The sequence below is a fragment of the Carica papaya genome, chromosome 4 (genome assembly GCF_054855325.1).
Source record: "Carica papaya isolate Zhongbai chromosome 4, ASM5485532v1, whole genome shotgun sequence".
Taxonomy (NCBI): Eukaryota; Viridiplantae; Streptophyta; class Magnoliopsida; order Brassicales; family Caricaceae; genus Carica; species Carica papaya.
Genome location: NC_142312.1, coordinates 26,924,384 through 26,950,067, shown reverse-complemented (window position 1 = coordinate 26,950,067; position 25,684 = coordinate 26,924,384). Strand labels below are relative to the sequence as shown.

Sequence of the window (25,684 nt, the reverse complement as noted above, 5' to 3'; positions counted from 1 at the left end):
GAGAGGGTAAATTTGGTAAATAATATAAAGTCTGAAAGACCATTGGCTGAATTCGCGTAAAGACAAAAACTTGATGTCTATCTCAAATGTTTGGATTTGAAAAAGTAATTCTGAAACGTTTTAAGATTTGAGGTTTATAAGTATATCTACTCAAAATAATTTAATAAGAACTAAAAAATCTTAACAATTTATTAATAAAAGTTGATTTAATTTTTCTGTTAATTTATTAATAATATAATAAGAATAATTTGATTATTGTATTTACTCCATTTCCTAATAAATTTAATTTTTTGGTAAAAATATATACATTTTATCCAATATCATAAAAGATAAATAAACCACAGCTCAAAGCCAACTGTTCATATAAAAAAATTGAATTACTTACCATATAGCTAAATAATATTTGGTAATTATAAATTTATTGACTAAATGATAAATTTATTGATTAAAATATAAAGAATTTTACCCAATTCTATAATAGTCTATTAAAATATAAATGTTTTATTTTTTCGTATTGATATATTAACGTTAATCATAATACTATAGAAAATAATATTCAAACAAAAATAAATAAGACAATCTGACTCGAATATACAATCTTTTATAGAAAAAAAAAATGTACTAACAATTCACTTAAATAATAGTTGGTTATAAATGTACTAATTAGATGTTATTATTTTTATTTATTCATATGCAACCCGTGCAGATCAATTGTTAATTTATGATAACTGATAAAGAAATATTGTCTTTAATATCTATATTAATTATAAAAACTAATAAAAACTTCAGTAACGACCAAATTACATAAATATTCTCTTGACATAAATTTGAGTTATTATAATTTTAAACTAACTATATCTTCTTATATATTAGTAGATATACCATCAATATAGAGTATAATCTGCACTAAAGGTGAAGCTTTGATGGTGTTCTTTATGTCTTTAGCTTTCTCCATTATAGTTTTCTTCTCATCTTCATTCAATCTATCTTCAGAATATAAAGCAAGACGCTCCAGTACTTGTCCAAAATTCAGAAAATATCGAAGAAGAAGGATTTCATTCCAGCTCCCCTTAAACCCTTTAAATACCACGACTTTCAACCTATTTGTTAAGCACTTGTGAGTAGTTGTGTTTTTTATCCAAAAATCATTTGCCCTTAACTCAAATGGAGGTACATAGCCCTGAAAATTGAACACAAACCATTTTAAGCTTCATGCACACACACATACTTGAAAGTATATAAATACACATATAGCTCGAGTTTGAAAATGTTTGTTCTTTTCAAATCGATTTCAAAGTTTCATCTTATTTTTCAAATATTATTTTTATTTTTACATACCTTAAATATGATTATAAAAAAATTTTAAAAAAAGATAATAAAATTAGAACAATTCTTTACGAATTATATAGAAATATAGTTTAATATTACTTACAGATAGGATTGTTCCACTTCCAGGAGCTAAGTCAAAGGTGATGGTTTGTAACTTCGGACAGCTATTTAGCATGAACTTGATTCCCCAAAACTCATATGAATGCAATTGGATTTTCAAAATTAAATGTTTTACCTCTAGAGAACGTCCATGTATACCTAATGATTGTATTCCACTTGGTATAACCTAAAATAAAAATAACATGAATATTACACTCATATATAAAAGTAATTGTCATTACTAATATTAAATTTGACACACATAAAAGGGAACGAAATGATATATTAATCATCATCTGTAATATATACCATAATGCCAATCAGTCATGTCAATTTGTTAAATAAACTTCACTTCATATTACTTGAAGTAAATCACTAATCTCTTCGTAATGACAAGTAATTAAAAAATATTGTAAATAATTACTTTATAATAATATATATAACTTAAACTATTGTAAAGGATATTTAAAAATTATATCGAATAAATCACCTTTTTTATACTATAGATTGATATAAAAAATACTCAAATCATGTCCTAAAATAAATCAACAAACTATTTAAAGTTATACTATAAAATTTACCTCTGGATAACACTATAAATTCAATATAAAAAGGTTATTCAAATCATATTTTAAAACAACTTGGAATCCTATTACATATATATATATGTACATACAAAATACTTATAATTTATGCTGCAAATATACAAACATAATGCAATAATTCCCCAAGTAAGCCCAAAGGAGGATAGTTGAATGTGTACATATATGTGTGTGTATGTGAAAACACAACTCAACAATGAGTACTACACACACACACACACACACACACACACATATTCTCTTGATTAACAATTTCCTGTTGTCTCATAAGTCTAGTTAACAATATCATGACTACTATATATTTCATGCTTGATTAGATTAATCCTATTTCCATTTGCACTCCCCAAATCTCTTTCTACCAACCACATGAGTGAAATAGTATTTATCAACATGAAAGAAAGAAAATCTACATAAGATAATCAACTAAACAACTTTCAAAGTAGTAATTATCAACAATTAGCAGATAAAACCTTCAAGAAGTAAACCAAATACATACATAGAAATATGTATAAATATAATATATACCTGAAGGACGTAAGTGCAAACAGTCAAAACCCTAGCAGAAGTGAGCTCATGAAGAAGCATCTGCAGATAATCACCAACTTGTTGAAACTCTTTCTCCACTCCAAAATCAAGTTCAACATTCTCCACCGGAGTTCGCACATTGTCAAAATGTAAAATACCAAGTCTCCCACTGTACTTAAACTCTTTCAGATTCGGGGAATCAAAGCACCACCACTCGTATCCACAATTCTCAATCCTCAACTTCCTTAACTTCAAATTCCTCCCTCTAATCTCCATGCCTTCCCCTCTATTCCAACACCTCTCCAAACTCAAACTCAACAGCAATGGACACTTCTCCATCACAGCTTTCATGGAAGCCGATTCAAGTTCAATCCATCCTAAAGAAAGCTCCTTTAACGACCCAAAATTACCGAACCACTGATCCATAAAACCGCAGGAGTAAAGCTTCATGGATTGAAGATCATGGTTTCTGTAAACCGGACCTGGTATGTTACAAATCGCCTTGTGGGTTTTTTCAGGATCGTCTTGTTTCCATGAAGGGTCAGAGAAATCGAGGGATAACTCTTTGACATTTCTAGAAGAAGGAAATGATAAAATGGCGTATAAGTCGTCCTGAAATGGTTTAGGATTGGAGAGTGAGAAAGAGAACTTATCTATCTCGGATTCACGATCAGAATCGTTAATCCATTGACGAACAAACTCCATGAACTCCTTTCTTTTATTCTCCTTGATCTCCTCAGAGTCACCAGGCTTCACGAAGAACCTCTCCAAGAGCTCCACACTCCTGGTTCTGCGCCAGATATGACGCCATCTGTGGGCCAAGACGGAGGTTCTCGCAGCCTCGTTGAAGGGTAATCGAGAAAGAATCAGAACAATGTCTTCGTCTACCAACTTGGAAGTATTATCAATCGGACCGCAGGGCGCCATTAGCAAAGCTTGAAGAGTTGTAAGGTAGAGAGGAAGAGTGAGTAATGGGGCAAGTGAGAGAGAGGGGGGATGCTATTATAGGGGAGAAGGAAGTTTGGTCAAAAGGAAGGGAGGAGGTAAATTTGGTAAATAATATAAAGTCTGAAAGACGACGATTGGCTGAATTCGTGTAGAGACAAAAACTTGATGTCTATCTCAAATGTTTGGATTTGAAAAAGTAATTTCCAGTTTCACCCAATTCTGCAAAAATCTATTAAAATATTTTAAAATTTGAGATTTATAATTATATCTTCTCAAAATAATCCAATTATGAATTAAAATCTTAAACCATTTAATTGTAATTAGATTAGACTAAAATTTGTCCATTAATACATAATAATATGTGCAAATTTTAATAAAAAAATAATAATAATTTTATTATTATATTTACTTCAATTCATAATAATTTTATTTTATTCTTTTAATAAAAATTTATATATTTTATTTAACATCGTAAAAAACACACATAATATACAGATTACAACTCACTTTTAACTGTTTAATAAAGATGCATTGACTTTTGTGGTAATTCTAATTGGATTACTATAAATTGATTTTATAACATGGTAATAATAAATTTAGGTATTAAATAATTATATATACAGTTATTTACTTATTATTTGACCTTAATTTGATTTCATGACTAAGTATATATTTACTGAAATTTATAAAAGAAATTCAAGCTTTGAAGTTAATTTAATATCCTAAAAGAAATAAATATTTATTTTATTTACTATTGAATTTATTATTAAAGATAATCTGTCAAACCTTGATTTTAACTAAACTAACCACCATATTACCATGGCTTCAAACTGTAAAAAATTATTAGATTGAATTGACTTAAATTTATTATTAAATATAATAATAAAGTTATTACTAAAGATAATCAATTGACTTAAATTGATCCAAAAGATTTAATTTTTTAAATTTATTATTTCAATATTTTATTTATACCATATATATTTTTTATATTTAAAATTTTAATTTTTTAACATTAGAAAAAAAAAAAAAAAAAAAAAAGCTGTCTGGCCCTAAACAACTTCAGTTTGATGTGGTATAAATCAAACTGATGAGTTTAGTTTAATTTCAGTCTGAATTGGATAATGCTGACCTAAAATTGTGGATTTGAATCGGGGACGTGCATTACAATGTGTACGTATCATATAATGAATTAAATGTCTGTATTTTCACTGAAAAAAATATATTGAACGCATATAATATGTAGGTGAATCACCAAAAGAAATGAACAAGATTGCTTTAAAAACCAGAGCAGTGTACCATCTCATGTGAAACAAATAAGCAACATGGATACTACAAAAATGTCTTCCAGGTTCTAAAACCAACATTATGGATAAGCAAAATCTCCTCCCTTGCCTCAACTCCCGGAAAATTTCATATCCCTGCTTGTTTATGACTCCTAAGCAGCAGAGTTCTCGTGCAGTAACACGTATTCTCGGCTGCAAAATTCCAGGCAAGGAAATTTAAAAAGCAAACAGATAACTGGAACAGCTTAGAGAAATTTTCAAGAAAAAAAAAAAAAAACAAGTTGATCTGGAAACCAGAATCCCTTCTTCATCATGTCCTCCAATGTAAGGAAACGTGAGAGGTAACTAAACTCAAGCTCAACCGAGATCAACAAAGAGAAGAAAAAATGAAACAGCAAAAAGACAACCAAAAACTTTAATTCTCTGTCACGGGAGATGAGGTGAGTCACCTCACTGCAAAACAAGCCTCATCTGAACAATTTGCAGATAACTGTTCAATGACTTCATCAATTACCTTCTCTCACTACAAATTTCCAACAAGACAATCTTGTTTCTGGGAAAAGGCTTTCCTAAAACAGCTAGATTAGAGATGCAAGCATGCAGAATCTATTCTAACCGCAAAAGTTTTATAATTCACAGTAAAAATGTTCTAGTAGTCTAATTAATAAAAAGCCTAAGATGGAGTTCAGTATTTGGCACTCTTTGCAACAAATTTGGATTTTGATAAGGACATATTTGCACTCAACCATGGATGCTCTTATTTCCTTTACATATGCATACACAATCATACATACACAACATATGATGTACACAGCAAAAAATAGGAAAAAGCACGTGCCTAAATGAAGTGCAGTAGTTGGGTGCATAAGACTAGGGGTAAGTATGTACTCGCTAGCATTATGGAATTTATTTTACATCTACTCATTTCCTGTATTAATACTAAGAGCCTCCCGTTTAACTGGCACATCAAAGTGGTTCTGTAATAAGCAGCATCAGAATCTTATGCGCCAGGTAAGTGAGATGTCCCTATCCTCCCCCTTGATGCTCGTCCAGCCTTTTCAGGAATGTTCGTGCATCACATAACAAGTGAAGAGCATAAGGTACTTCACTCAGTAGAGTAGAAAAGAGGCCTTGATTGTTTATAGTAGACATCAGTCTTTCTTCTTTGGCAAAAATGAAAGATATAATCCAACAATAATTAAAGGATGTTAAAGGATGCCAACTAAGAATTTGCACTGGCCCCATATAGTTTGCAGTTGCTGACCCATCCCTACTGATGTGTGCAAGTGTGGACCAGTTTTCTACTCTCTACTTTCTCAGGCCTGCCCCACATAGATCAGAAATGATAACGTTTTTTTTTTTGGGGACACTTACATCGGGAGCAACATGGATAAAGGGCAAACCCACAATGAACCTGCCCTTACTATCTTGGTGCCATCTATAACTATCGCACTTGCCAATCCTCACAGCAATCACCATTTTAAGAGTTTGCTTTCCTGTGAGATGCAAATCAAGCACAATGAAATATAGTTTTGCAAAGTGAAAATTCCAAATGATCAATGAACCTAACCGAAATGGAAGAACCTCAGGCATGGGAAACATTAACCATAGCACCACATAAAAAGCTGGAGAAATATGCCAAATCAAAATCCTCGTATGAAGCAACAAAAATCTAATTCAACTTCTCCAATCAATCCTGTCTAACACAGTTTTATGGTGTGTAAGAGGGAGAGAGAGATGCCTTATTCAGCCAATGAGACCAGAAGACATTCACTGAATGTGTTACAAACTTGAAATGGTGAGTTTTCTATCTACGAATAGACAAGTTAACATGTTTGCAAAAGGTAAATTCATTCAAGGAGGTACAGAAACAACTGACATTTTCATAAAACATCATTGATACTTGCTGGAGAGGATATTAGAATGCAAGAAAGAAGAAAACAGCAAAACAAAATCAAATTGAAAGATGGAAAATCATGCAGTGCTCTGAAAAAGAGAAAACCACATCAGGAATCAATCAGAGCCCTACCTACTATTACCAAATTTAATAGTGTCTTTCTCAAACAGTTCATAATAACGTTGAGGTTCAATAGGATTATCCTGCAAGTGCAAAACAAAATGTCAAGATAATGTTGCTGCAAGAATAATAAAACTTCAGACCAATAAAGGGAAATAAAATAGTGCAATTAATGGCTTACATTAATGAAAGTTTTGTTAGTGCTTCCAAGGTCCATTATGTAAGGCCTGTAAGCAAATAAAAAAAATTAGGTGTGTACTTGGCATGGTAAGTCAAATCAGTAGACACAATGCCATTTTATTCTTACCTTACTTGCTTGGATAAGGTACCATCAGGTTGCTCCTTTTCAACTTGCCTGAGAAAAAGAAATATCAAATCAAGCAATGTTTTAAAAAAATTAGCAAACAAAACTGGACATATTAAATGTACCGGAATTGGATGACAGCATGCTGTTTGCTGCAAGATGGATGGTCTGTAGGAACGTCCGCTACTCTTCTCTCCCTTCCAAAGAGGTAACAGCTTTGACGATGTATGTAAAGTGGCTCTGTTAGTCAGAAAGCTTAGATGAAATCATAAAACAAGAGGGCAAACAACACACAAAAGAAATTTCTACAATACGTTAATTTCAAATTCAAATGGCCTAAGCATCACCAAATTCACAACTTAATTCAGTTCACAATGGTAGTAGTGTTAAGTAGGACATAGCCTAAGAAGAAGAATGGATTTGTTAACTTGGTTATATCATCCCAGCAGAGATTCATGCATTGTAGTGTTTTTCTTTTACTCAGAGAACATTTTCCATGCAGCATTTCTACTTTATGAGATTAAACCAGATTACGTACAAACGTGAAGGTACAACCTTACAGGCTTTCTGATGCAGAATATCTATTTATATCAAGTGCAGAAATTGATGCAGGACATCTAAGGTTTGAACTCATCTTATCCAACACAGCAACAAAGTGGAAGAAAAATTTTAGGAAAATAAAAGAATAGGAAGATAACACGGGGAAAAGAGAGCTGAAGGTGAAGAAATAAAGAGGAAAAAGGAAAAAAAATAGTTAAGGGAGAAGAAACAGAGAAGTATAACCAATAAGAAAGAATAACTTGATACTATATCATTTAAAATTATCAAATCCAACCTGCCCTAGTTTAGTGATTAGTAGCCTTATATAGGGCCTAATCTCACTGAAAAGAGAGAACAATATAGCATGAATGAAAAGTTTTTGTTTCCAAAAATTCCAAAAAATAAACTCAAATCCCCTTGTAAGTCATGAAAACAAGCTTCCTTATTTAACTATATTCCATTATGTCTAGCTTAGATAGTTCTGCATCATTTTCATTCTATACTAGCCATTTAACAAATGCAGTCTTTCCAATTCAAACAAAGCCCCTGCAAATCTAACACATAAATCAGGAAACCAATTTGCAAATATGTTTTCTGATGGTATATGAAAAAAATCCAGTGCAAAAAGGCAACAATAACACATTGTGCTCGGAACAAAATATTTCATATATATGGGAGAACAGTTAACATGCAGAAAAAATACCATCAGAGTCTCACCATTCAATACTTCACCAGCCTTGAACACGTAAAGCCGCCATCTGACATCAGGTTTCCGAGCATCCGGGGGTTCAGAGAACAGCAGTGTCACACCTAAAATCAGATCCAATTAGCCAATCCATGAAGAATGCGATGAATAATAATTGCATTAGAAAATGAATGGCAATCCATATATGAGCAAGGCGAAAGCCTCTTAAGTTAAGCTTCTTCTCAATTTTTGGTTAACCTCACACTCCTGTAAGTATTTTACCGCATATATCCAAGGAAACACTATAATAGAGAGAAGAAACATTTTGACAGGCTCAATAATGGAATTTCAAACACTTATACACCAAAAGTGCAACAGTACTTCAGTAGCTGTCTCTGCCACAGATTTTTACTACACAGATTTACCAGAAAGTAACAATGAGTGGTATGCATATATATATATATATATATATATATATGTATATATTTATTAATATATAAGATTATAAGAGCACTTAGAGAGAAAAACCAAAAACAACACAAGACACAAGGCATGATGGCAAATAAGGAAAAGACTGAAATTATGATAGCACCAACATGGTTAGAAGTAAGTCATTAAACAATTTATCATAAAAACAAAAAGGAAAAGAATTCAAAAACTTACAACAACTATACTGCCAACTGAAGAAAGGAATAGAACAAAAAGATGGTGATGAAAGTATTACCTCTGACTCTGTTGGTTTCTGCTGCAAGTTTTCCGGATAGCTCAAATGAAGGTTTATCCTGCAAGTTTATCAGCAAGTAAAACAACAGGAAATAAAAAGGTAGAATATTTCATCATGTGCCAAAACAAATTACATCTGTATGAATGTGCCAACAGTAGCAGTTAGAGCTACAAGGTAAAAAAAGCCTGCTCCTAACGACTACTCAGGTTACTGAAATTATTTGGCACTGACAAAACAACAACAGTTATTAGAAATCAAAGTACTAGACAAGCAGAACCCAACAGTAGTTCCCTACCACCTTTTGCTTTGCTTCCAAGGCCTCCTCAGTTGCCTTCATCTTACACAGTGAATCATTTTCATCATTCCTGCTCAGAAAGCAAGCAGTCTCACATTATTGTTGTTCTTATCATGTTTTGAGATACTATCTTCTAATTAATTCTGACAATGGAGCACATCTATTCCAAAATAAGTCATGCAAAGAAAGACTAGAGTTGAAGAAGTAACTGACCTCCCTTCATCTCCTCTCGATTTCGTCCCCTGAACATATAGAAATAAGAAAATAAGCCAATTCACAAGAAGTCAATGGAAGAAAGAAATGCACATGTTAGGGGCTAATTGACATGGCAGATATACTAATGTAACATATGCATATGTATAGATATTTTTTTACATGAAAATGGAAGCATACACCTACATGTTTAGACAAAAACAGAATTACATTCTTATTTTTCAAAATGAAGAACTGAATTGAAAATGTAAATCTCATTAACTACAAAATACATTTTGTCGAAGGGAATTGATGCTTCTAAGAGATGAAGAACATTGAAGAAAAATGGAAACTATAATTAAACAAAACAAGAGATAATTGAAGTACAAAAGTCATTACAAACCTAGGCACATACCATTAAGCACTCAGTTTTCTGTTGTTTGGTTGATGTGTCACAGAAAACATCCTATTGGCATACTCAGACAGTTAAAATTTTTTATATTTATTGCACTGAAGGATCAAACTGTCCACTGTGAAGACTATCCTAATCATCTACATACCTAACCAAGTTCAACAATGGTTATGCAAGTTTTTAGCTCAACTTATGGGAAAATCTTGTATAATTAATTTCACTAATAATCATGAGCAACTCTCTAGCATGGTCGAGGTTACACAAAAAATGCTAATCACAACAAAAATGGGCAAGCAGATGGCTAGTTGAACCTTTCTAAGTAGAAAATAACTGAAAGTTGGCGATCTTACTAACAAGTAATGAAAACTACGCTCTACAAGCAAATGAGCATGCTTCACTCCATGTACAACCTTAGATAAAAGTAAGTATGAATAAAAATATTAAACGATTAAAAAAGAAAAAAGACACTTGAGAGTGTAGATGTCACCAGAAACCTCATCGTGTGCTCTAGTTCCAGCTGCTGCTGTGGGCGAATTAGATCTATGCTTATTCCTTTGGTGGCGATCAGAAGGAGAAGTAGATCGATCACGTCTTCCTCTAGAAGATCTGTTGTCACTGTTATCTCTTCCTGACCGTTTCTCGTCTCTTTCCGACCTTCTTTCCTTCCTCTCATTTCCAATTTCATTGTTAGAACCCCTTTCCCTATCCTTCCCTTTCTCTTTTTCCTTTTCCCTTTCTCTTCCCTTTTCCCTTTCCCTTTCCCTTTCCCTATCCTTCTCTCTTTCTCTTTCTTTTTCCCTACGAGTACTTTTTTCACTTCCCTTACCATTGCTCCTTTCATGTTCTCTCTCCTTCACTTTCTCAGTCTCCCTCTCAGCTTGGGCTCTCCTCAAGCGCTTTGTCCGAGGAGAAGGAGAACGAGAACTGCGAGACTGTGGACTCACTCGCTTCGGAGATTTACCACGGCCAGAATGTTTCTCTCTTTCTGGAGACCGGCCCCTGTAAGAACTTCGATGATGCACAGGCGATCTCTCTCCCCGAGATGGACTACTCCTAGTTGGACTCCTTCGATGAGGAGACCGTCGACCCCTAACTGGAGATTCTGAATCCTCCGAAACACTACGCCCCATTATCTTGTTCTCAATACTTCAACGAACTTCCCTTTCTAAAAAATTTATCATCGAAATTTACCGTAAAATAGGAAATCAAATATCAAAATGCAGCTACCTCCAACTTTTAGAAACTGTAAAGCATTACCTGAAGTTAGGAATTATCAGACCATTTAGTAAAACCCTAGACTAAAACCCTAGAACTCGCGAGAGGAAATTAAAAAAATAAATAAATAAAAGATAAATTAGCAGACACTGTGAAAAAAAAGAAGACAGAAGAAGACTTACGGGTTAGAGTAAAAGGCAGAGAAGCTGAAGCAGACAGGCAGAAACAAAATCATGGCTTGCACAGACTGCTGACTGAAATGGTGGTAGGGTGGCGTTTGCGGGTTCGGGTTCGGGTCAGGGTCAGACCGAGTTGGAAAGGAAAAGAAGGAACAAATTAATTTTAAAACTGATAATAAAAATAATTTAACGTAATATAATATTAGTATCCACGTGGCATAAGGTGAATGGTTAGAACATAAAACTAAAGTGAACTCACTTGCAGAGGATCCAAAACCTACAAAACCAACTTTCGTCAAGCGATCTTTCCCTTCACTTTTTCCTCCGAGCATACTTTAAATACAGATACATTCACATGATTTTTCGGTGAATCAAATCGTGGACTTAGATTTCAGAGAAGAAGAAAATCAAGCCATCAACCTCCCTTTCTCTCTCTCTCCAAATCCACCAGCCAAGCTGCACCCTCCATTAAAAATTTCATCTTTTTTTTTTTATTTTTTGCACACTGGGTTTTTATATATTTTGCGAGACCACTGTTGATCGAAGTTGTATTCTTTTGAAATATTCTGTTTTGGGTTTCTTTTTTTGAAGTTATTCAAAGTCAAAATTTAGAAACTTTGATCCGAGGAAGAGTCGTGGAAAGATTGTGTTCTATTTTCAAAGCTTGGATTAACGATTTTTCTCTGCCATATTTAATAGAGCTTTTGGGTGAAGGGTTGATTTTACCGTGAAAGAAAACAGAGTTTTTTTTTTTTTAATTTTCAACCATGATTTGCAGCGTTAAACAATCTCCGACGACAAGACTGGCAGCTGGGATCAATGGGTTTGATTCTAGAAAATCGCCGTCTCAAATACAGCGATCTTCGCTTAAACCATCTTTACCAACTCTGAATCTCCCGCAGAGAGCGGCTCTGTCGATCTCGAAGCCGTTGCATCTGTCTTCAATCTCGAGCTTTTGTGGGTCATTGAGGCCCGCAAAATCCGTGACCAAATGCCAGGCCTACGAGGCTGATCGATCAGAGCCGATCGAGTCGTCTCCGGTGCCTGAAGTGGCGAAATCGGCGGCGGGGCAGAAGGTCAAAATCGGGATTTACTTCGCCACCTGGTGGGCTTTGAATGTCGTCTTCAATATATACAATAAGAAGGTGTTGAATGCGTACCCTTATCCATGGTTGACCTCCACGCTTTCTCTCGCAACTGGGTCTCTGATGATGCTCATTTCTTGGGCCACGAGGATCGCCGAGACACCCAAGACCGATTTCGAGTTCTGGAAGACCTTGTTTCCGGTAAGTTTGCTGCTTTTTCTTGTCTATGGCGTTAAAAGTTTCAGGCTTGGCCCTGGTATGTTGATCTGCTTGTTGTGTTAGGTGCTGTGGCGTGTTTTAGTTTTCTGATAATTACAGATTTGTTTTCTTGCTGAAAAAACTCAGGAAAAGACAATGATGTTTTTGCTTTTCTGTTGCTTTGCGCTTTTGTAAGAAAGTGAAATTTTGCTTGGGAATTAATATTGTTTAAGTCTCTTAATTGATTTAGGTGGACTTTTATGAATCTTAGCACCAAAAAATTAGAACTTTATAAGCTAAATTTTTTTGTTTTGTCTGAAAATTTCACCATTGCTTAACCAAACAAAAAATTAGAGAACTTTGGTGTTTCAGTTTATCAGGAAAGATTTTAACTTTGGTTATCCTCAATCAATACCGGATTCTTATCATTGTTGTCTTGGGTTTTATTATGTTTCGAATAGGTTGCGGTGGCACACACAATTGGGCATGTGGCAGCTACTGTGAGTATGTCCAAGGTTGCAGTTTCATTCACTCATATCATCAAGAGTGGTGAGCCTGCATTCAGCGTATTGGTTTCAAGGTTCCTTTTGGGTGAGACCTTCCCCACATCGGTCTACCTTTCCCTCATCCCCATCATTGGTGGTTGTGCTCTTGCAGCTGTAACAGAGCTCAACTTCAACATGACTGGTAATATAATCTTTTCTTCTTTTTCTAAATATGCTGATTGCTTGTTGCATTAATCACTGAAATTTAAGTATTCTATTCAGTGTTCCGATTTCTTCGGTTTTGCCTTAAGTTAGGTTTCAGTAAAGAGTTGGTACATTTGCAAAATTTAATTTGAAATTGGTATTTCATAATGGAAAATCTAAGTAATAGAAGAACTTTGCTTGGTTATTCTTGAATTTACATATGGGTAAGGATATACTTATCATTTTTCTTCAGATGCTCTTTTCAGAGTTCTGAACCTGGTTGTTGGCTGTCTGTTTCAGGTTTTATGGGAGCTATGATCTCCAACTTGGCATTTGTTTTCCGTAACATTTTTTCGAAGAAGGGCATGAAGGGAAAATCAGTTAGTGGAATGAACTACTATGCCTGTCTCTCAATGTTGTCTCTCTTAATTCTCACCCCATTTGCAATTGCTGTTGAGGGACCACAAATGTGGGCAGCAGGATGGCAAAAGGCTCTCTCAGACATTGGACCGCAGTTCATATGGTAATTACAAGATCAATTTTCTCTATTGTTTATATCAGTCTTGTGTGAGACCTGTCACTTTCTAAATCTAATATATGAATTGGAGGATTTTGCATGTTTTGAAAACTTGTAGTTGCTTTGGTTTAGATGTTTCATGGTGCTACGAAAACATAAATTTTTGTATTGTACAGGTTTCAGCTCTTGCTTTTATTAAAATAGCTCGTTGTTTAATAGAAAAATCACATTGTTAAAAGGTAAAGAAAAATGAATTGGATTTATCTAATTTGCTTGGACTTTTCCCCTCTCTCCCCACTTTTGGTAGAAGTTAATTACTTGCTCTTTATTTTTCGGCATATGTTGATTGTCAATGTAATATGCACATTGAATGGTGCTTAACTAGAGCTTACGGTATTCTAGTGTTCTAAAGAAAATTAGGGAAGCTCTTTCTGGAACATTTTGTTTTGGCAGTAACGGTTCTCGTCTTAGCCTTGTTCACTCTTTCCAGAATTTTGATTTTATTGAAATTAATTTTATTAGCTATGATATCTTTTGCTCATTTTTTTGCCTTTGATACTAAAATATCTTGTGGCTGTCATTATTTCTAACAGGTGGTTGGCAGCCCAGAGCGTGTTCTATCATCTCTACAATCAAGTGTCATACATGTCCCTCGATGAAATCTCCCCCTTGACATTTAGCATCGGTAACACCATGAAACGGATATCAGTCATAGTCTCATCCATTATTATCTTCCACACTCCTGTCCAACCTGTCAATGCTCTTGGAGCGGCAATTGCTGTCCTCGGAACCTTCTTATACTCCCAGGTAAGGGATATATACTCTTTGTCAACTAAGCAAATAATTTGACATATACATGTTCGAAAGGACTATTATACCCCTAAAGATCATTTCTTTCCAAACTGGTTGACTGGGTATTATTTTTTAATTCTTCTGTGTCACGTGTTCGCGTGTTAAAGATGCCAACAGAACGACATCGTGTGCCCGTAACGTAATTAAGTATTCCAGAAAATTGTCATTATACCCATTTCACTTTATGCAGATAGTTATTGATTCTCACAAAGGTAATATGATATTAATGTGAGGACTGTCTCTAGAAATTAGATTTCCTTCTGAATTTCTCATATTACCATCGAATTCAAAGAAGTAGAGGGTTAACGCTAGTTATCCCATTCTTGATATTCTTAGTTTTGGTTGATTTTTGATTTGTTAGCTTAACTGCGATAGCTTTCTTTTTCACCTACCTAACCCTGGGCGTATACCAAGATGTCAAGATCTGTTCTTTCTTTTTGTTTACTCTTTCAAATTCATGTAAACTGCTGCTTGATGTTCTTGGTTGGTGTGAGTTTCCTTATTATTGATCTCATCGGTGTTAGGCGCGCATACCTAACTTTTTAAGCATCTTATTAGATTCCCATTGTTTATTCCTCGTAATGCTGTCAAAAATGCCGTCAACAGATTCCAAAGTTTGAAACTTTAATAAATATATAGAAAAATACCTAGTTTCATGCTTTGAAATGATAATTTAATTGGTTGCTTGCATTTTAATCAAGAAGCTACTGTAAATGATGACCTCTCATGTATTTTCCAAGCAGAAAACAAATATACATATACCTATATTCCGTCCTGTAATCATGTCTGTTCTCCCTTTTGCAGGCAAAGCAGTGAGAGGCGTGGGACCGATGATTTAATTTTCGATGTAAGTAGATGGCGAGGGAGGAAAGCTTGGTTGAAATGTGTTTTCTTTTTCTGTTGTTTTGTTTTTGTCTCTTTCTTTTTAGATGTAGAGGAGATTGAGGTTGCTGTCTTTCCGGATCCATGATCGCGGGATTTTGGTTATACGACCCGGCACCATCTAGCTGTAGATAATAATAATAAGAAGGATAAAAGTAACGGTAATATCGATTTGAGATGTTATGTAGTTTAGGAAGGCAAGTTCTTGATTACATAAATTTTGTTGGATGTTTAAAAGAGGAAAATGCCTCAATAAACCAGAGTAATGTCTCAGATTATTGCCTGTTTCTAGACAGATATCAATAATAGCGACATGAACTGTTTTGATTTGTCCTCAACCATTGTTTGAATTTGGTATTAATCTCTCTTGTCAAGTTTCGTGATATTATTTTAAAAAAATAGTCAAGTTGTATTTGGCATGGTGGGGGCAGCAGTACCATCACCATGTGCAGCTGTCGAGTGATTTTGAGAGAGACGTCTCCTCATCCCCCCCTCCCCACACCCAACAAAAGGCCTTATTTTTTGCACCTCCTATCATGGGGGGTGACTGTTCGCATAAGTGTATGTAAACATTATATATATATATATATATTTATGTGATATTGGTATAATTCAGTTCCTCTCCTTGTAAACCACTTAAAAATTTAGGGGGGCGAAACGAGGATCACAAATTACCTCCATTTACTAGTAATTCCTTCTTAAGCTCAAATTTTATCAGCTAACCCTCAAAAAATTCACAAATCATAATAAAATATGATTACCAGATTCCCCCTTCTCTTTCATGTTAAGGAAAAAAGCAATTCTCGAAAGTACATTCCCTTTTTTATTTTTAAAGAAAAGGGCGTTTACTTTCCAAATCTGCTTGCTTTAAAAAGAAACCTGGCTTCACCAGCATTCACTTTCCAAATGTTGGTGAATTTAATTAGTTCTCAACTTTTCCAGTTAACTAAACAGAAGCCTGAATTTTACTACTTGTATCAATTCTAGAGCTTAAATCACATTGTGATTTGCAATTCAGAGTTCAGTTTTCAACAACTGTGGTTTGAAGATACCCCATTAACCCATTTGTTTTTCTTCTGAATTACTAAACTTCAAAACACAGCAACCGGTGTCTTATTGCGAAATGAATCCAACAACACAGACAAGATTGGTACACAAAGATCTCCAAAGAGAGAGAAAGAGAGAGAGAGAGAGAGAGACAAAAATGTCTATCAAGCTTCAACTGCCAAATAAAATTACCCCACAGATATGAAGAACCTAAGGCTAAGACTTCTGGACCTTCTCAGTAAAAATGAGGTAATCGTTCATAATTCACCCGACTAAGTTACACGAATGGCAACATGCAGTTGCACAAGTGATCAAACTTGCAGGTGCTTTATGGCTGTCTGGACATCCTTATCCCCTCTGCCACTGCAGTTAACCACGACCTTCGTTCCATTAGGGAGAGTCGGGCACAGTGTCTCCAGATAAGCTAATGCATGGGATGTTTCCAGAGCTGGGATTATCCCCTCCAATTGTGAGAGTCTCTTGAAAGCTGCATTTGCAAAGTATATGATTAGGACAGACAAGAGAAGGTAAATGAAACTGGGGTATAAACAAGCTATAATTGGTGATCTAATGCACAGAAACGGATGAGCGGGTTATCAATCACAAAAAACTCCCCATCATTTTAGTTAGCAATATTAGCAAGAAATGAATTATATTATGGATTTTAACCATTTTTTACATTAGAGCTTAAGATGAAATTATATTGAGCTTCTATCTTAGCATATTCTCATGAAAATGCACACCATATTTGAAGATTACAGAACTAAAGAAAATATAAAATTAAGTCAGAACAGAACTGTGTTTAGCAGAAAAGTTATGGCGTAACCACCCCCTTCCCTTTCCTGCTACAAAAATGAAGATACCATCTATAACAAAACTGCAGAGTCGAGAAATGGGGATATTTGGACACAATACCGGGATAAATACCATCATGGATGGCATGTGGATATCCTTAAAAGAATGATAAGTGAAGCTAAATAGAATCTTCATACCTTCCAATGCTTCATCATCTGTAACACTGTAATATTCAGCACGTCCTGCATCTTTCAGAAAACTGTGCTCAGGCCCAACTCCAGGGTAATCCAAGCTGTCGGTCATGATAAAGATTTGTGGAGTTATTTACAGGAAAATCAGCACATAAAGATTAAAATGCAATAAAGACTAAAAAGGAAAAAAAATGGAAAAACTGCATAGAAGTCAGACCCAGCACTAATAGAGTGAGGCTCAATTATTTGGCCATCTTCATCCTGTAACAAATAGCTCATAGCTCCATGCAGCACTCCCACTTCCCCTTTGGTCAAAGTGGCAGCATGTTTGCCACTATCCAAGCCAAAACCTGCAGCCTCCACGCCAATCAACCTAATATCCTTGTCATTGACAAATTCATGGAAAAGCCCCATAGCATTCGAACCTCCACCAACACATGCAACCAACACATCTGGTTTTCCACCCCATTTTTCCAAAGCTTGTGCTCTTGTTTCTTTACCAATAACAGCATGAAACTGTCTCACCATTGTGGGGTATGGATGAGGCCCAGCAACAGACCCTAAAATATAATGGGTCGTCTCCACATTAGTCACCCAGTCTCTTATAGCTTCCGATGTAGCATCCTTCAGGGTGGCTGTCCCAGAATGAACTGCCCTGACCTATATCATAGAAAGCAGATATAAAGTATCAGTATTAGCAGAAGTGAATTTTCCATCCACAATACAAGGTAAATCCTTTGTTATTCAATACGAAGGTTGAGATTTAAGAAGTCGTGAAAGAGAGGTGATGATAAGCATGGGACATCACCATTCCAACAAGACTCCTAAAGTCTCAAACTTCAATTTGATTATCTGATCTTAAATCTTCCTTCAGCTTCTTTGTCTACTAAAGATATATATTGATAAAGACAAATATATCCCCACTAGCTGGTGGATGAAAACTGTTTCTCATTAAAGAAGCAGGTATTGAGTAATTCTTAGCCTTTCAGTGATATGTGCAGAACACTGAAAATGAGAGAACTATGATAAGATAATAATTCGTTCAAAAGTTTTTCTTTTAAGGTGACCTAGATAAAAACAAGGATCAAAGATCCTAAACAAAAAAACTCTCCTAGAATCAGTGGCATATGAACTGTGTTTTACAAAATGGTGTCCTGGGGAATCATAATCTGTATCACGGGACATCCAAAGCAACTAAACTCTCATAGAGATGCACATTTCCCAAATCTCAATCCCTCAGAACAGTAAACTAAATTAGAGAAGACAAACCTCAGCCCCAAGAAGTCGCATTCTGAAGACATTAAGCGCCTGCCTCTCCATATCTTGGGCACCCATGTAGATAATGCACTCCAATCCAAACCTCGCGCAAACGGTAGCCGTTGCCACTCCATGCTGACCAGCTCCAGTCTCAGCAATAATGCGCTTCTTCCCCAAGCGCTTGGCAAGCAGAGCTTGAGCAACAGCATTATTAATCTTGTGAGCTCCCGTATGGTTAAGATCTTCCCTCTTGAGGTAAATGACCGGACCTTCGCCATTGGCACGCCTGTAATGCTCCGTGAGCCGCTCCGCGAAATACAGAGGACTCTCCCTTCCAACGTAGTCCTTCAAAATCCCCGCCAATTCTCTCTGCAATTCCACACAAAATATTCCCAAAACAGGCGCATTTGAAGCTCTATATTCTATCTAGATCCAAATAAGCGGCGCCTATATCAGCCGATTAAGACAAACAATAAAATAAATGTACTGACCTGAAAAACATCATCAGCAGAGAGTGAATGAAAGGCGGATTCGAGCTCGGTGAGCGCATACATTAGAGTTTCCGGTACGTATTTCCCGCCAAATTTGCCAAACCGACCGAAGGAATCGGGTCTCAGCCACTGAGCCGGGTCCTCCATTTGGATAGCCGGATCCCTAGTGAGCGTGCAGGAGAGAGAAAGAGGGGATTTGGAGGGCGGCCGAGGAGTAAATTTGGAGAAGTTGAAGGTGAATCTCGATGAGGTCGAGGTGTAAGAAGGGCGAGAGGATGAAGCAAGAGACTTGCGCTGAGAATAAGCGTACGGTCTGCAAGTAGAGGCCGCCATCACCGGTAAGGGGAGAAGAGAATCGTATCAGATATGTCTGAGTTTTCTCTTTCTATTTTCTTTTTAATTTTATTTTGTATTAAACGCATTGTCCGTGTGAATAAAATTGCCCTTTGTTTTTTTTTTTTTTTTTTTTTTGGTATTGACGTGGCAAATTAAAATCTTGAAAATTTTTAATAAATTATAATTAGTACTAAAAATTAAATTTTCACTTGAATTTTTTTACTTTACTATTAATTTAATGGGAAAAATTTGGGTGGATAAATTTATAGAGATTTACCATGGTGGCAATTGTCTTACATGTTATGTTCCCGGTGTAGATATTGTTTTTATTGTTGTATATTATAAGAGTTTCTCGGTACTTATTTATATTAGTAAACTATAAAAAATAATACAAAAAATTTAATGATAGGCGTAATTTATTTTTAAAAAAATTTACTTGTTAAAATAATAATTTAATATAACACTTAAGAGTCGTCTGTACTGAATAAACATATTCTCTAATATTTAAGAATCGTTTAAATTATTAAATCCTATAAACTTAAGAAATTATTTAAGTTCAAACTATTATAATTTAAATTAAAATTGTCAAATTTAAAACAAACCCAAGAGTTATAAAAGTTACTAATAATAAGCCAGAAAATGGCTCTACCACAACAACAACAATAACACACAAACAGCAGTTTCACAAAAGCTAGCAGCGGCTTAAGAAAACATAATGCATGATACAACCACTGCTTGGATACACATATTCCCACCCTTCTCATTTCCTAGGTTTCCACTGCAATAACAAATCACAATAATAATAGTTATTATATTATAATTAATTAAAACTTAGGAAAGAAGAAATATATATATATATATATATATAAGTCCTTACCACAATGGAAGCTTGTGGGTTTGAGCTCGATTCACCCGGGAATTGATTCCATGGAAAAGGTGGAGGTGGTGGAGGAGGAGGAGGATGATTTGAGTGAGAAGTTGTTAAAGCATGTTTAATGAAATGAACTGTTTTAATGATGACTTCCTTAATAGTATCAGCTTTTTCTGCAGGTATATTACCAAGCCTACCAGAATTATCAATTATATGAAACACGAGGGTGAGAATTGTCCCCCCAACCTTCTCGTTCGACATCGACAACCTATCGGGTAATATCACAAACCCTGACGGCAAAGCAGATATCCAATCAGAGTTACCACCATTCAGCATCAAGGCTACAGATACAGGATCCATAGGTGCATGTATCACATATGATCCGGTCTCATGTTTGTATATCTTCTGCAAGTACACCATTGCAGGCCTCTTTGTAGAAGTCTGCCAAGGAATTATATTGGATTAGTAATCAACAACCCGTATTATATTTGATTAGCAACATAAAATTACAATTACAGATTACTTACATATGATTGCAGGATAGAGACGCGGTTAAAAGGATTAGTACCCATCACATATGCAACTTCTTCAACTGTTTGTCCATATGAAATCATGTCCCACTACATATACATTTGTTGATAATTAAAAAAGAGAAATTGAATTGGAAAACAGTGTCTAGTTTAATATATGTTCATACCATGGGTCGAGTTTTCTCATCTCGAAGAAAATCGAATGTTTGTTTAGGTGCGCATGGAAGATAAACTGAAGTTGTGAAAGCTACTGTGTAGGAGAGCTCTCTTGCTGGACCAAGAGCAAAAACCCTAGTCATGTATTTGATATCTTCACCTCCTTCAATGGGTAATGCTTTCCATGGATTTAGAGCAGAAGCATTTATATCATGGCAAAAAAACTTCAGCATTCTCTCTGCTAATTTCAGTATACTTGTTTGCCCTGCTGGTGCAATAGATACTGTACAAAAACCAAGAACTAAATCAAATATGCTTAACTAAGAGCAGTATAATGCGTGTGTGTGTATATATATATATATATATATGTACATGTATATGTATATGCTTACTTCCAAATGTGACTGGGTTGCTTCGAGATAGCAAAACAACGAGCTCTTCATAATACTGAGTTATACAGCTAAGCCAACGAGTTGCACAAAATGCAAAGCCTGAGTTTACAAGTGTATCAAAGAGTCTATGAACTGATGAGTTATCTGCTTCAACATGCTCAACCCATGTCACCTATATATACAAACCTGAAATGTTAATATTCTCTGCAACAAATTAATAGATAAAAAGAAGCACGGACAATAAAGAGCAACTCTCTTTCCTCGACATGATAGGTTTTTTTCTCAACTTTTGTTGGGTTTTCTGTCCCGCTTAGTGGTTGGGTTTGACATGATTATGTTTAGGTTATGAAAGCTCTGTTCACTGCAACTTAATCCAGGCCATATGAAGCAAACTCGAAACTTAGTTTAATTTTAGATGATGTTTGGTATCTATCTTAACAATATAATGCATTTATCTACCACAATTGAATGTTTTTATCTCAATATATATATGATTTAATTCATCGAACCTTAGAGCACTGAGCTTGGGGAAGTTCTTGGATTATACAACCAGATGGCCTCCTTCGAAACAATATTGATGGATAGGGGAATAAAGATTCTAACGAAACATCGACAATTGCCCATGTTCTGTGGTCCACCTGTCTACAGTATCTTATAAATTGACACTCTCGAGGAGGAACAAGCACCGTTGGAAGATTAAATTCTGCTGACATCTTAATAAATAGTAGTACCAAATACACAATTAAACAAGTTAATAACGTATATATCATAAATAAAAACTATCTATACCATATGCATTTTAATTTAAAAAAAAAACAATAACAAATAAACAATTAAAGAAGTTAATGGCGTTATAGTACTATATATAGCATAAATAGCGACTATATATAGCGTACGTGTGTATTCACATGCACATGCACATGCACGTAACAAAACCGTCGAGGTTCCAAGCAACGGTATCCCCTTTAAATAAGATTTTGCTTTCTTGAAAATTATTTTTCCTCTAGGTACAAGTGAGCTTCAATATAGGTTATATTAATAGTAGAAGGTTTTTAAATTATAGTCAAACTCAATACTAGTTAAACTATAAAATCTAATAACAATAATTTAAAGTATAATATATATAATCAGTGCATTTAATTTAATTAGAAAATAGTTTAAACTCATCAAATTACTAGCATTTTAAATAATTACCACTTGAAGCATTCCATTGTAGTTTTTGTAACCCGATCCTGCTGATAAAAGTCCTAGAAACATTGCTCTTGTGACTATGCTGACAAATGTGATTGCCCATTGTTTCTGAAATGCAAAGCAAAGAAAAACAATTAAAATAAATAAAATTTCACAAGTAGTTCAAATAAGTATTGATATAATAAATGAAAAAATATATAATACCACATTCATGAGCAAATCAACAATATTAACAGCATTCATTCGGACGAAAACACTATCTCGAGAAGCTTCAATTCGAAGGGGATCAATTCCAGATGGCTTAGGCTTTGGTTCTTCTCTATATGGCATATCATAGTTTAAATCACAAGTACTGGAATCACCCACCTCGACCAACTTGATAATCTGCTTAAAAGTTTCATCAATACTTCCAAATATGTGCAAATATTCATAGCCATTTAGAATCTCATAAGGTCTATCAAATGACTTAGATTGCCACAATGGTTCCCCAATAGAAGCCATTTTAAGTAGCTCATCCATTGCTCCAAAGGCATGTTCACGAATCTTGTCATGATGCACATTAGCTGCCAATGAGATTGACATGAAAAGGTCACTTGCCCTGTCTCTATTCTCTCGAGCATTTGTGGATGTTCTTGAACCCGGTGAATCAAGAGGAGATGAAGGGTTGCTCAACATGGAAGGAGAACCAAAATTCTCATAATTCGGTAGTAAATTGTCACCCACCTGCAATTTTAACAAGTAATAAAATGATTAAAAATCAATATATACATATATAAAAAATTCAATCAACTTATTTGTTTTCTTATAAAATAATTGAATACAACTTTCTCTACTACATGTACATGACAAAATACTGTTCATAATTTTTGCTTAGTTCTTGAAATTTTAATTAATGGTGGTTTAGGGTTTGAATGCATTCTCAAGATCGGTGGTTTTAGGGTTTTACTGTTTTATCAAAATAGTTTGTCAATAAACTTATAATGTGTGAAATGTATATAATGATTATCAAAAAAACATTAAACAGATAAATACATAAATGAAGTCGCTACATAGATTCAGTAAAAATAGGGAAAATTAGGAGATCAGATCAGCAAGAAAAGTTTAATTACCCGAGCACGATTCGTATCTTGAAGCCCTAATTGGCCACCACCAACCACCCTGTTCTGAACTGGTGGTACAGGTACCTGCCTTCTTCGTTCACTGATCCAGACAAACAAATTATTAAAAAAGAATTGTAAACTTTACCCATCACCATGATTAAACTACATAAACATTAAATTGAAAGAAAACACTCACTTCTGCACCGGATGAGAATTTGCGTCATCCTGCTCATCTTCGTCCTCCACCTCATCGTCCTCCTCCTCATCGTCCTCCTCCTCATCGTCCTCCTCGTCATCGTCCTCCTCGTCATCTTCTTCCTCATCGTCCTCATCAAGCAAGGTACTGTCCAAGTCACTTCCAAGTTCATCATCATCAAACTCGTGTTCTTCTTCATTGCTTCTTCTATCATCATCAGCCATGCTTGTTGATATGATCTGCAACAAAGTTTTTATCATACATGCAGAAACACAAACCCATTAGATCTTCTTTTTTTCGTTCTCTATTCGGACCCACAAATTAAAATGAACAGAATTGGGTCTACAACTGATAGATATATACACAGATACATATATTACACTCCGATATCAACATCAGAACTAAATAAAATAAAAAGAAAAACCGCTTGCACGTGCAAACTCGAAATATCTGGGCAAATCGTTTTCGATATTCACAGGTTAATACAGGGAAAAATTAAAAAAAAAATGCAGAAACACACACCCATTAGAACTTCCTTTTTTGGTTCTCTCTTCAGACCCACAAACTAAAATGAACAAAATCGAGTCTAAAACCGATAGATATATACGCAGATACATATATTGCACTCCGCTATCAACATCAGAACTAAAAAAAAAACAAAAAAAACATCTGCACGTGCAAAATCGAAAACTCAGAACAAATGGGTCCCGATATTCACAGATTAATACAGGGAAAAATCAAAGATATGTAGATAAACACGAATCAAGTTAGAAGTAGAGATGAAACCCATTACCGATAGCCAAAAATTGGAGAAAAAAAAATTCTACCGAAACTAATGGATATAGATCTTGAATTGAAGATCGAGAATTACGGAACAAGGAAAGTAAAAGAAAATCAAAATGCAGATAATTTAAGCAGAGACTTAGTTGTGAAGAGTTTGGGTTGAAGCAGATCTCTCTTTCTCGCCTGGCGCTCACTGTTTTTCTTACTCTTTTCTCCTTCTTTTCTACCTAGTGTGTATCGAAATGAGAGTTACAGCCTCATTTATAGTCTCAGTAAAGAATTATTTATTTATTTATTTAATTTAATCAACACTCACAGATAATAATTATCACGTCAGCAGCTTCGTCTTGGTACGGATAGAAAGGGCACGTATGAGAAGACTGCATTTTGGCGCCGCCAAGTGAAAGGGCGCGCTGTTTTGGGGGGTTTTGATTATTTTTATTCTCTTCGGGCTTACGTGGCAATCCGACGTGGCGGTATGTCGGATTGTAACTGGTTTGTTTTCTTTCGAGGTACCAGTTCGGAGAGAGAGAGAGAGAGTGTGTGTATCGGGGTTTGAGCTTGTAGACCCCACTGGGTCGCACAATTTCCGCGAAACCTCTTTTGCCTTTTTTGATTCTGAGGAAACATGTTTTTTCATCCTTCGGCCTTTTCTTTTCTTTTTTTAAATATTCACTCTTTTGGTAATTCATTTAATATTTTTGGATTTTGAAATAAAAATCTAACTTTAATTACTATCATTAAATAAGAACATAATCTTCACAGATTTTCTCAAA

General features: G+C 34.9%; 5 protein-coding genes across 12 annotated transcripts; 1 reads left to right on the top strand and 4 right to left on the bottom strand.

The window, feature by feature from the left end:
• Positions 1-862: 862 nt before the first annotated feature.
• Positions 863-3,600, bottom strand: LOC110810901 (putative F-box/LRR-repeat protein At5g54820). Its single transcript, XM_088219119.1, has 4 exons — positions 2,556-3,600; positions 2,010-2,021; positions 1,389-1,615; positions 863-1,208 (listed from the first exon to the last, which is right to left on the bottom strand). Exons 1-4 carry the CDS (start codon positions 3,480-3,482, stop codon positions 863-865), a joined length of 1,512 nt encoding a protein of 503 aa, XP_088075245.1. The 5' UTR covers positions 3,483-3,600.
• A 1,060-nt stretch (positions 3,601-4,660) lies between these two features.
• DDL (SMAD/FHA domain-containing protein) lies at positions 4,661-11,748 on the bottom strand. Of its 8 annotated transcripts, XR_015818629.1 has the most exons (12): positions 11,353-11,443; positions 10,450-11,212; positions 9,565-9,593; positions 9,352-9,421; positions 9,057-9,114; positions 8,365-8,457; positions 7,233-7,347; positions 7,111-7,158; positions 6,985-7,030; positions 6,816-6,886; positions 6,161-6,282; positions 4,742-4,978 (listed from the first exon to the last, which is right to left on the bottom strand). XR_015818629.1 is itself a non-coding variant. In XM_022037192.2 (11 exons), the coding sequence occupies exons 2-11, from the start codon at positions 11,083-11,085 to the stop codon at positions 4,939-4,941; spliced, it is 1,206 nt and encodes a 401-aa protein (XP_021892884.1). In that variant the 5' UTR covers positions 11,086-11,212; positions 11,353-11,443; the 3' UTR covers positions 4,742-4,938. The 8 variants fall into 8 exon arrangements, 6 of the variants coding, with proteins under 6 accessions (XP_021892880.1, XP_021892881.1, XP_021892882.1 ...); XM_022037192.2 differs by lacking the exon at positions 6,161-6,282; XM_022037193.2 differs by lacking the exon at positions 6,161-6,282 and having other exon boundaries at positions 9,355-9,421; positions 11,353-11,442.
• Positions 11,749-12,116: 368 nt separating this feature from the next.
• GPT1 (glucose 6-phosphate/phosphate translocator 1) lies at positions 12,117-15,910 on the top strand. Its single transcript, XM_022037195.2, has 5 exons — positions 12,117-12,635; positions 13,094-13,319; positions 13,622-13,844; positions 14,432-14,645; positions 15,495-15,910. The coding sequence occupies exons 1-5, from the start codon at positions 12,117-12,119 to the stop codon at positions 15,504-15,506; spliced, it is 1,194 nt and encodes a 397-aa protein (XP_021892887.1). The 3' UTR covers positions 15,507-15,910.
• A 752-nt stretch (positions 15,911-16,662) lies between these two features.
• Positions 16,663-19,757, bottom strand: TSB1 (tryptophan synthase beta-subunit 1). The gene is made up of 5 exons (XM_022037282.2): positions 19,354-19,757; positions 18,875-19,231; positions 17,823-18,265; positions 17,612-17,706; positions 16,663-17,106 (listed from the first exon to the last, which is right to left on the bottom strand). The coding sequence occupies exons 1-5, from the start codon at positions 19,684-19,686 to the stop codon at positions 16,931-16,933; spliced, it is 1,404 nt and encodes a 467-aa protein (XP_021892974.1). The 5' UTR covers positions 19,687-19,757; the 3' UTR covers positions 16,663-16,930.
• A 549-nt stretch (positions 19,758-20,306) lies between these two features.
• LOC110810902 (homeobox-leucine zipper protein PROTODERMAL FACTOR 2-like) lies at positions 20,307-25,131 on the bottom strand. Its single transcript, XM_088219140.1, has 11 exons — positions 25,048-25,131; positions 24,126-24,364; positions 23,939-24,029; positions 23,034-23,552; positions 22,833-22,937; positions 22,148-22,351; positions 21,639-21,810; positions 21,258-21,529; positions 21,088-21,180; positions 20,567-21,001; positions 20,307-20,467 (listed from the first exon to the last, which is right to left on the bottom strand). The coding sequence occupies exons 2-11, from the start codon at positions 24,347-24,349 to the stop codon at positions 20,450-20,452; spliced, it is 2,133 nt and encodes a 710-aa protein (XP_088075266.1). The 5' UTR covers positions 24,350-24,364; positions 25,048-25,131; the 3' UTR covers positions 20,307-20,449.
• Between the last annotated feature and the right edge of the window lie 553 nt (positions 25,132-25,684).

Bases quoted from the DNA above. Each gene is read 5' to 3' on its own strand.
- LOC110810901 (XM_088219119.1), bottom strand. From the start codon at position 3,482: ATGGCGCCCTGCGGTCCGATTGATAATACTTCCAAGTTGGTAGACGAA. The intron at 1,209-1,388 runs GTTCTAATTTTA...GTGTGCATGAAG, and splicing joins TATATAATTCGTAAAGAATT to CTTAAAATGGTTTGTGTTCA.
- DDL (XM_022037188.2), bottom strand. From the start codon at position 11,085: ATGGGGCGTAGTGTTTCGGAGGATTCAGAATCTCCAGTTAGGGGTCGA. The intron at 9,115-9,351 runs GTAGGGAACTAC...ATAAACTTGCAG, and splicing joins TGGAAGCAAAGCAAAAGGTG to GATAAACCTTCATTTGAGCT. The intron at 7,159-7,232 runs GTACATTTAATA...TCTTTTTCTCAG, and splicing joins CATGCTGTCATCCAATTCCG to GCAAGTTGAAAAGGAGCAAC.
- GPT1 (XM_022037195.2), top strand. From the start codon at position 12,117: ATGATTTGCAGCGTTAAACAATCTCCGACGACAAGACTGGCAGCTGGG. The intron at 13,320-13,621 runs GTAATATAATCT...TGTCTGTTTCAG, and splicing joins GCTCAACTTCAACATGACTG to GTTTTATGGGAGCTATGATC. The intron at 13,845-14,431 runs GTAATTACAAGA...TATTTCTAACAG, and splicing joins ATTGGACCGCAGTTCATATG to GTGGTTGGCAGCCCAGAGCG.
- TSB1 (XM_022037282.2), bottom strand. From the start codon at position 19,686: ATGGCGGCCTCTACTTGCAGACCGTACGCTTATTCTCAGCGCAAGTCT. The intron at 19,232-19,353 runs GTCAGTACATTT...GTGGAATTGCAG, and splicing joins CTGCTGATGATGTTTTTCAG to AGAGAATTGGCGGGGATTTT. The intron at 17,707-17,822 runs GTCTGACTTCTA...CATGACCGACAG, and splicing joins CCTCACTCTATTAGTGCTGG to CTTGGATTACCCTGGAGTTG.
- LOC110810902 (XM_088219140.1), bottom strand. From the start codon at position 24,349: ATGGCTGATGATGATAGAAGAAGCAATGAAGAAGAACACGAGTTTGAT. The intron at 24,030-24,125 runs GTGAGTGTTTTC...TGTCTGGATCAG, and splicing joins AATTCTCATCCGGTGCAGAA to TGAACGAAGAAGGCAGGTAC. The intron at 22,352-22,832 runs GTAATTATTTAA...CTATTTATTAAG, and splicing joins ACAATGGAATGCTTCAAGTG to ATGTCAGCAGAATTTAATCT.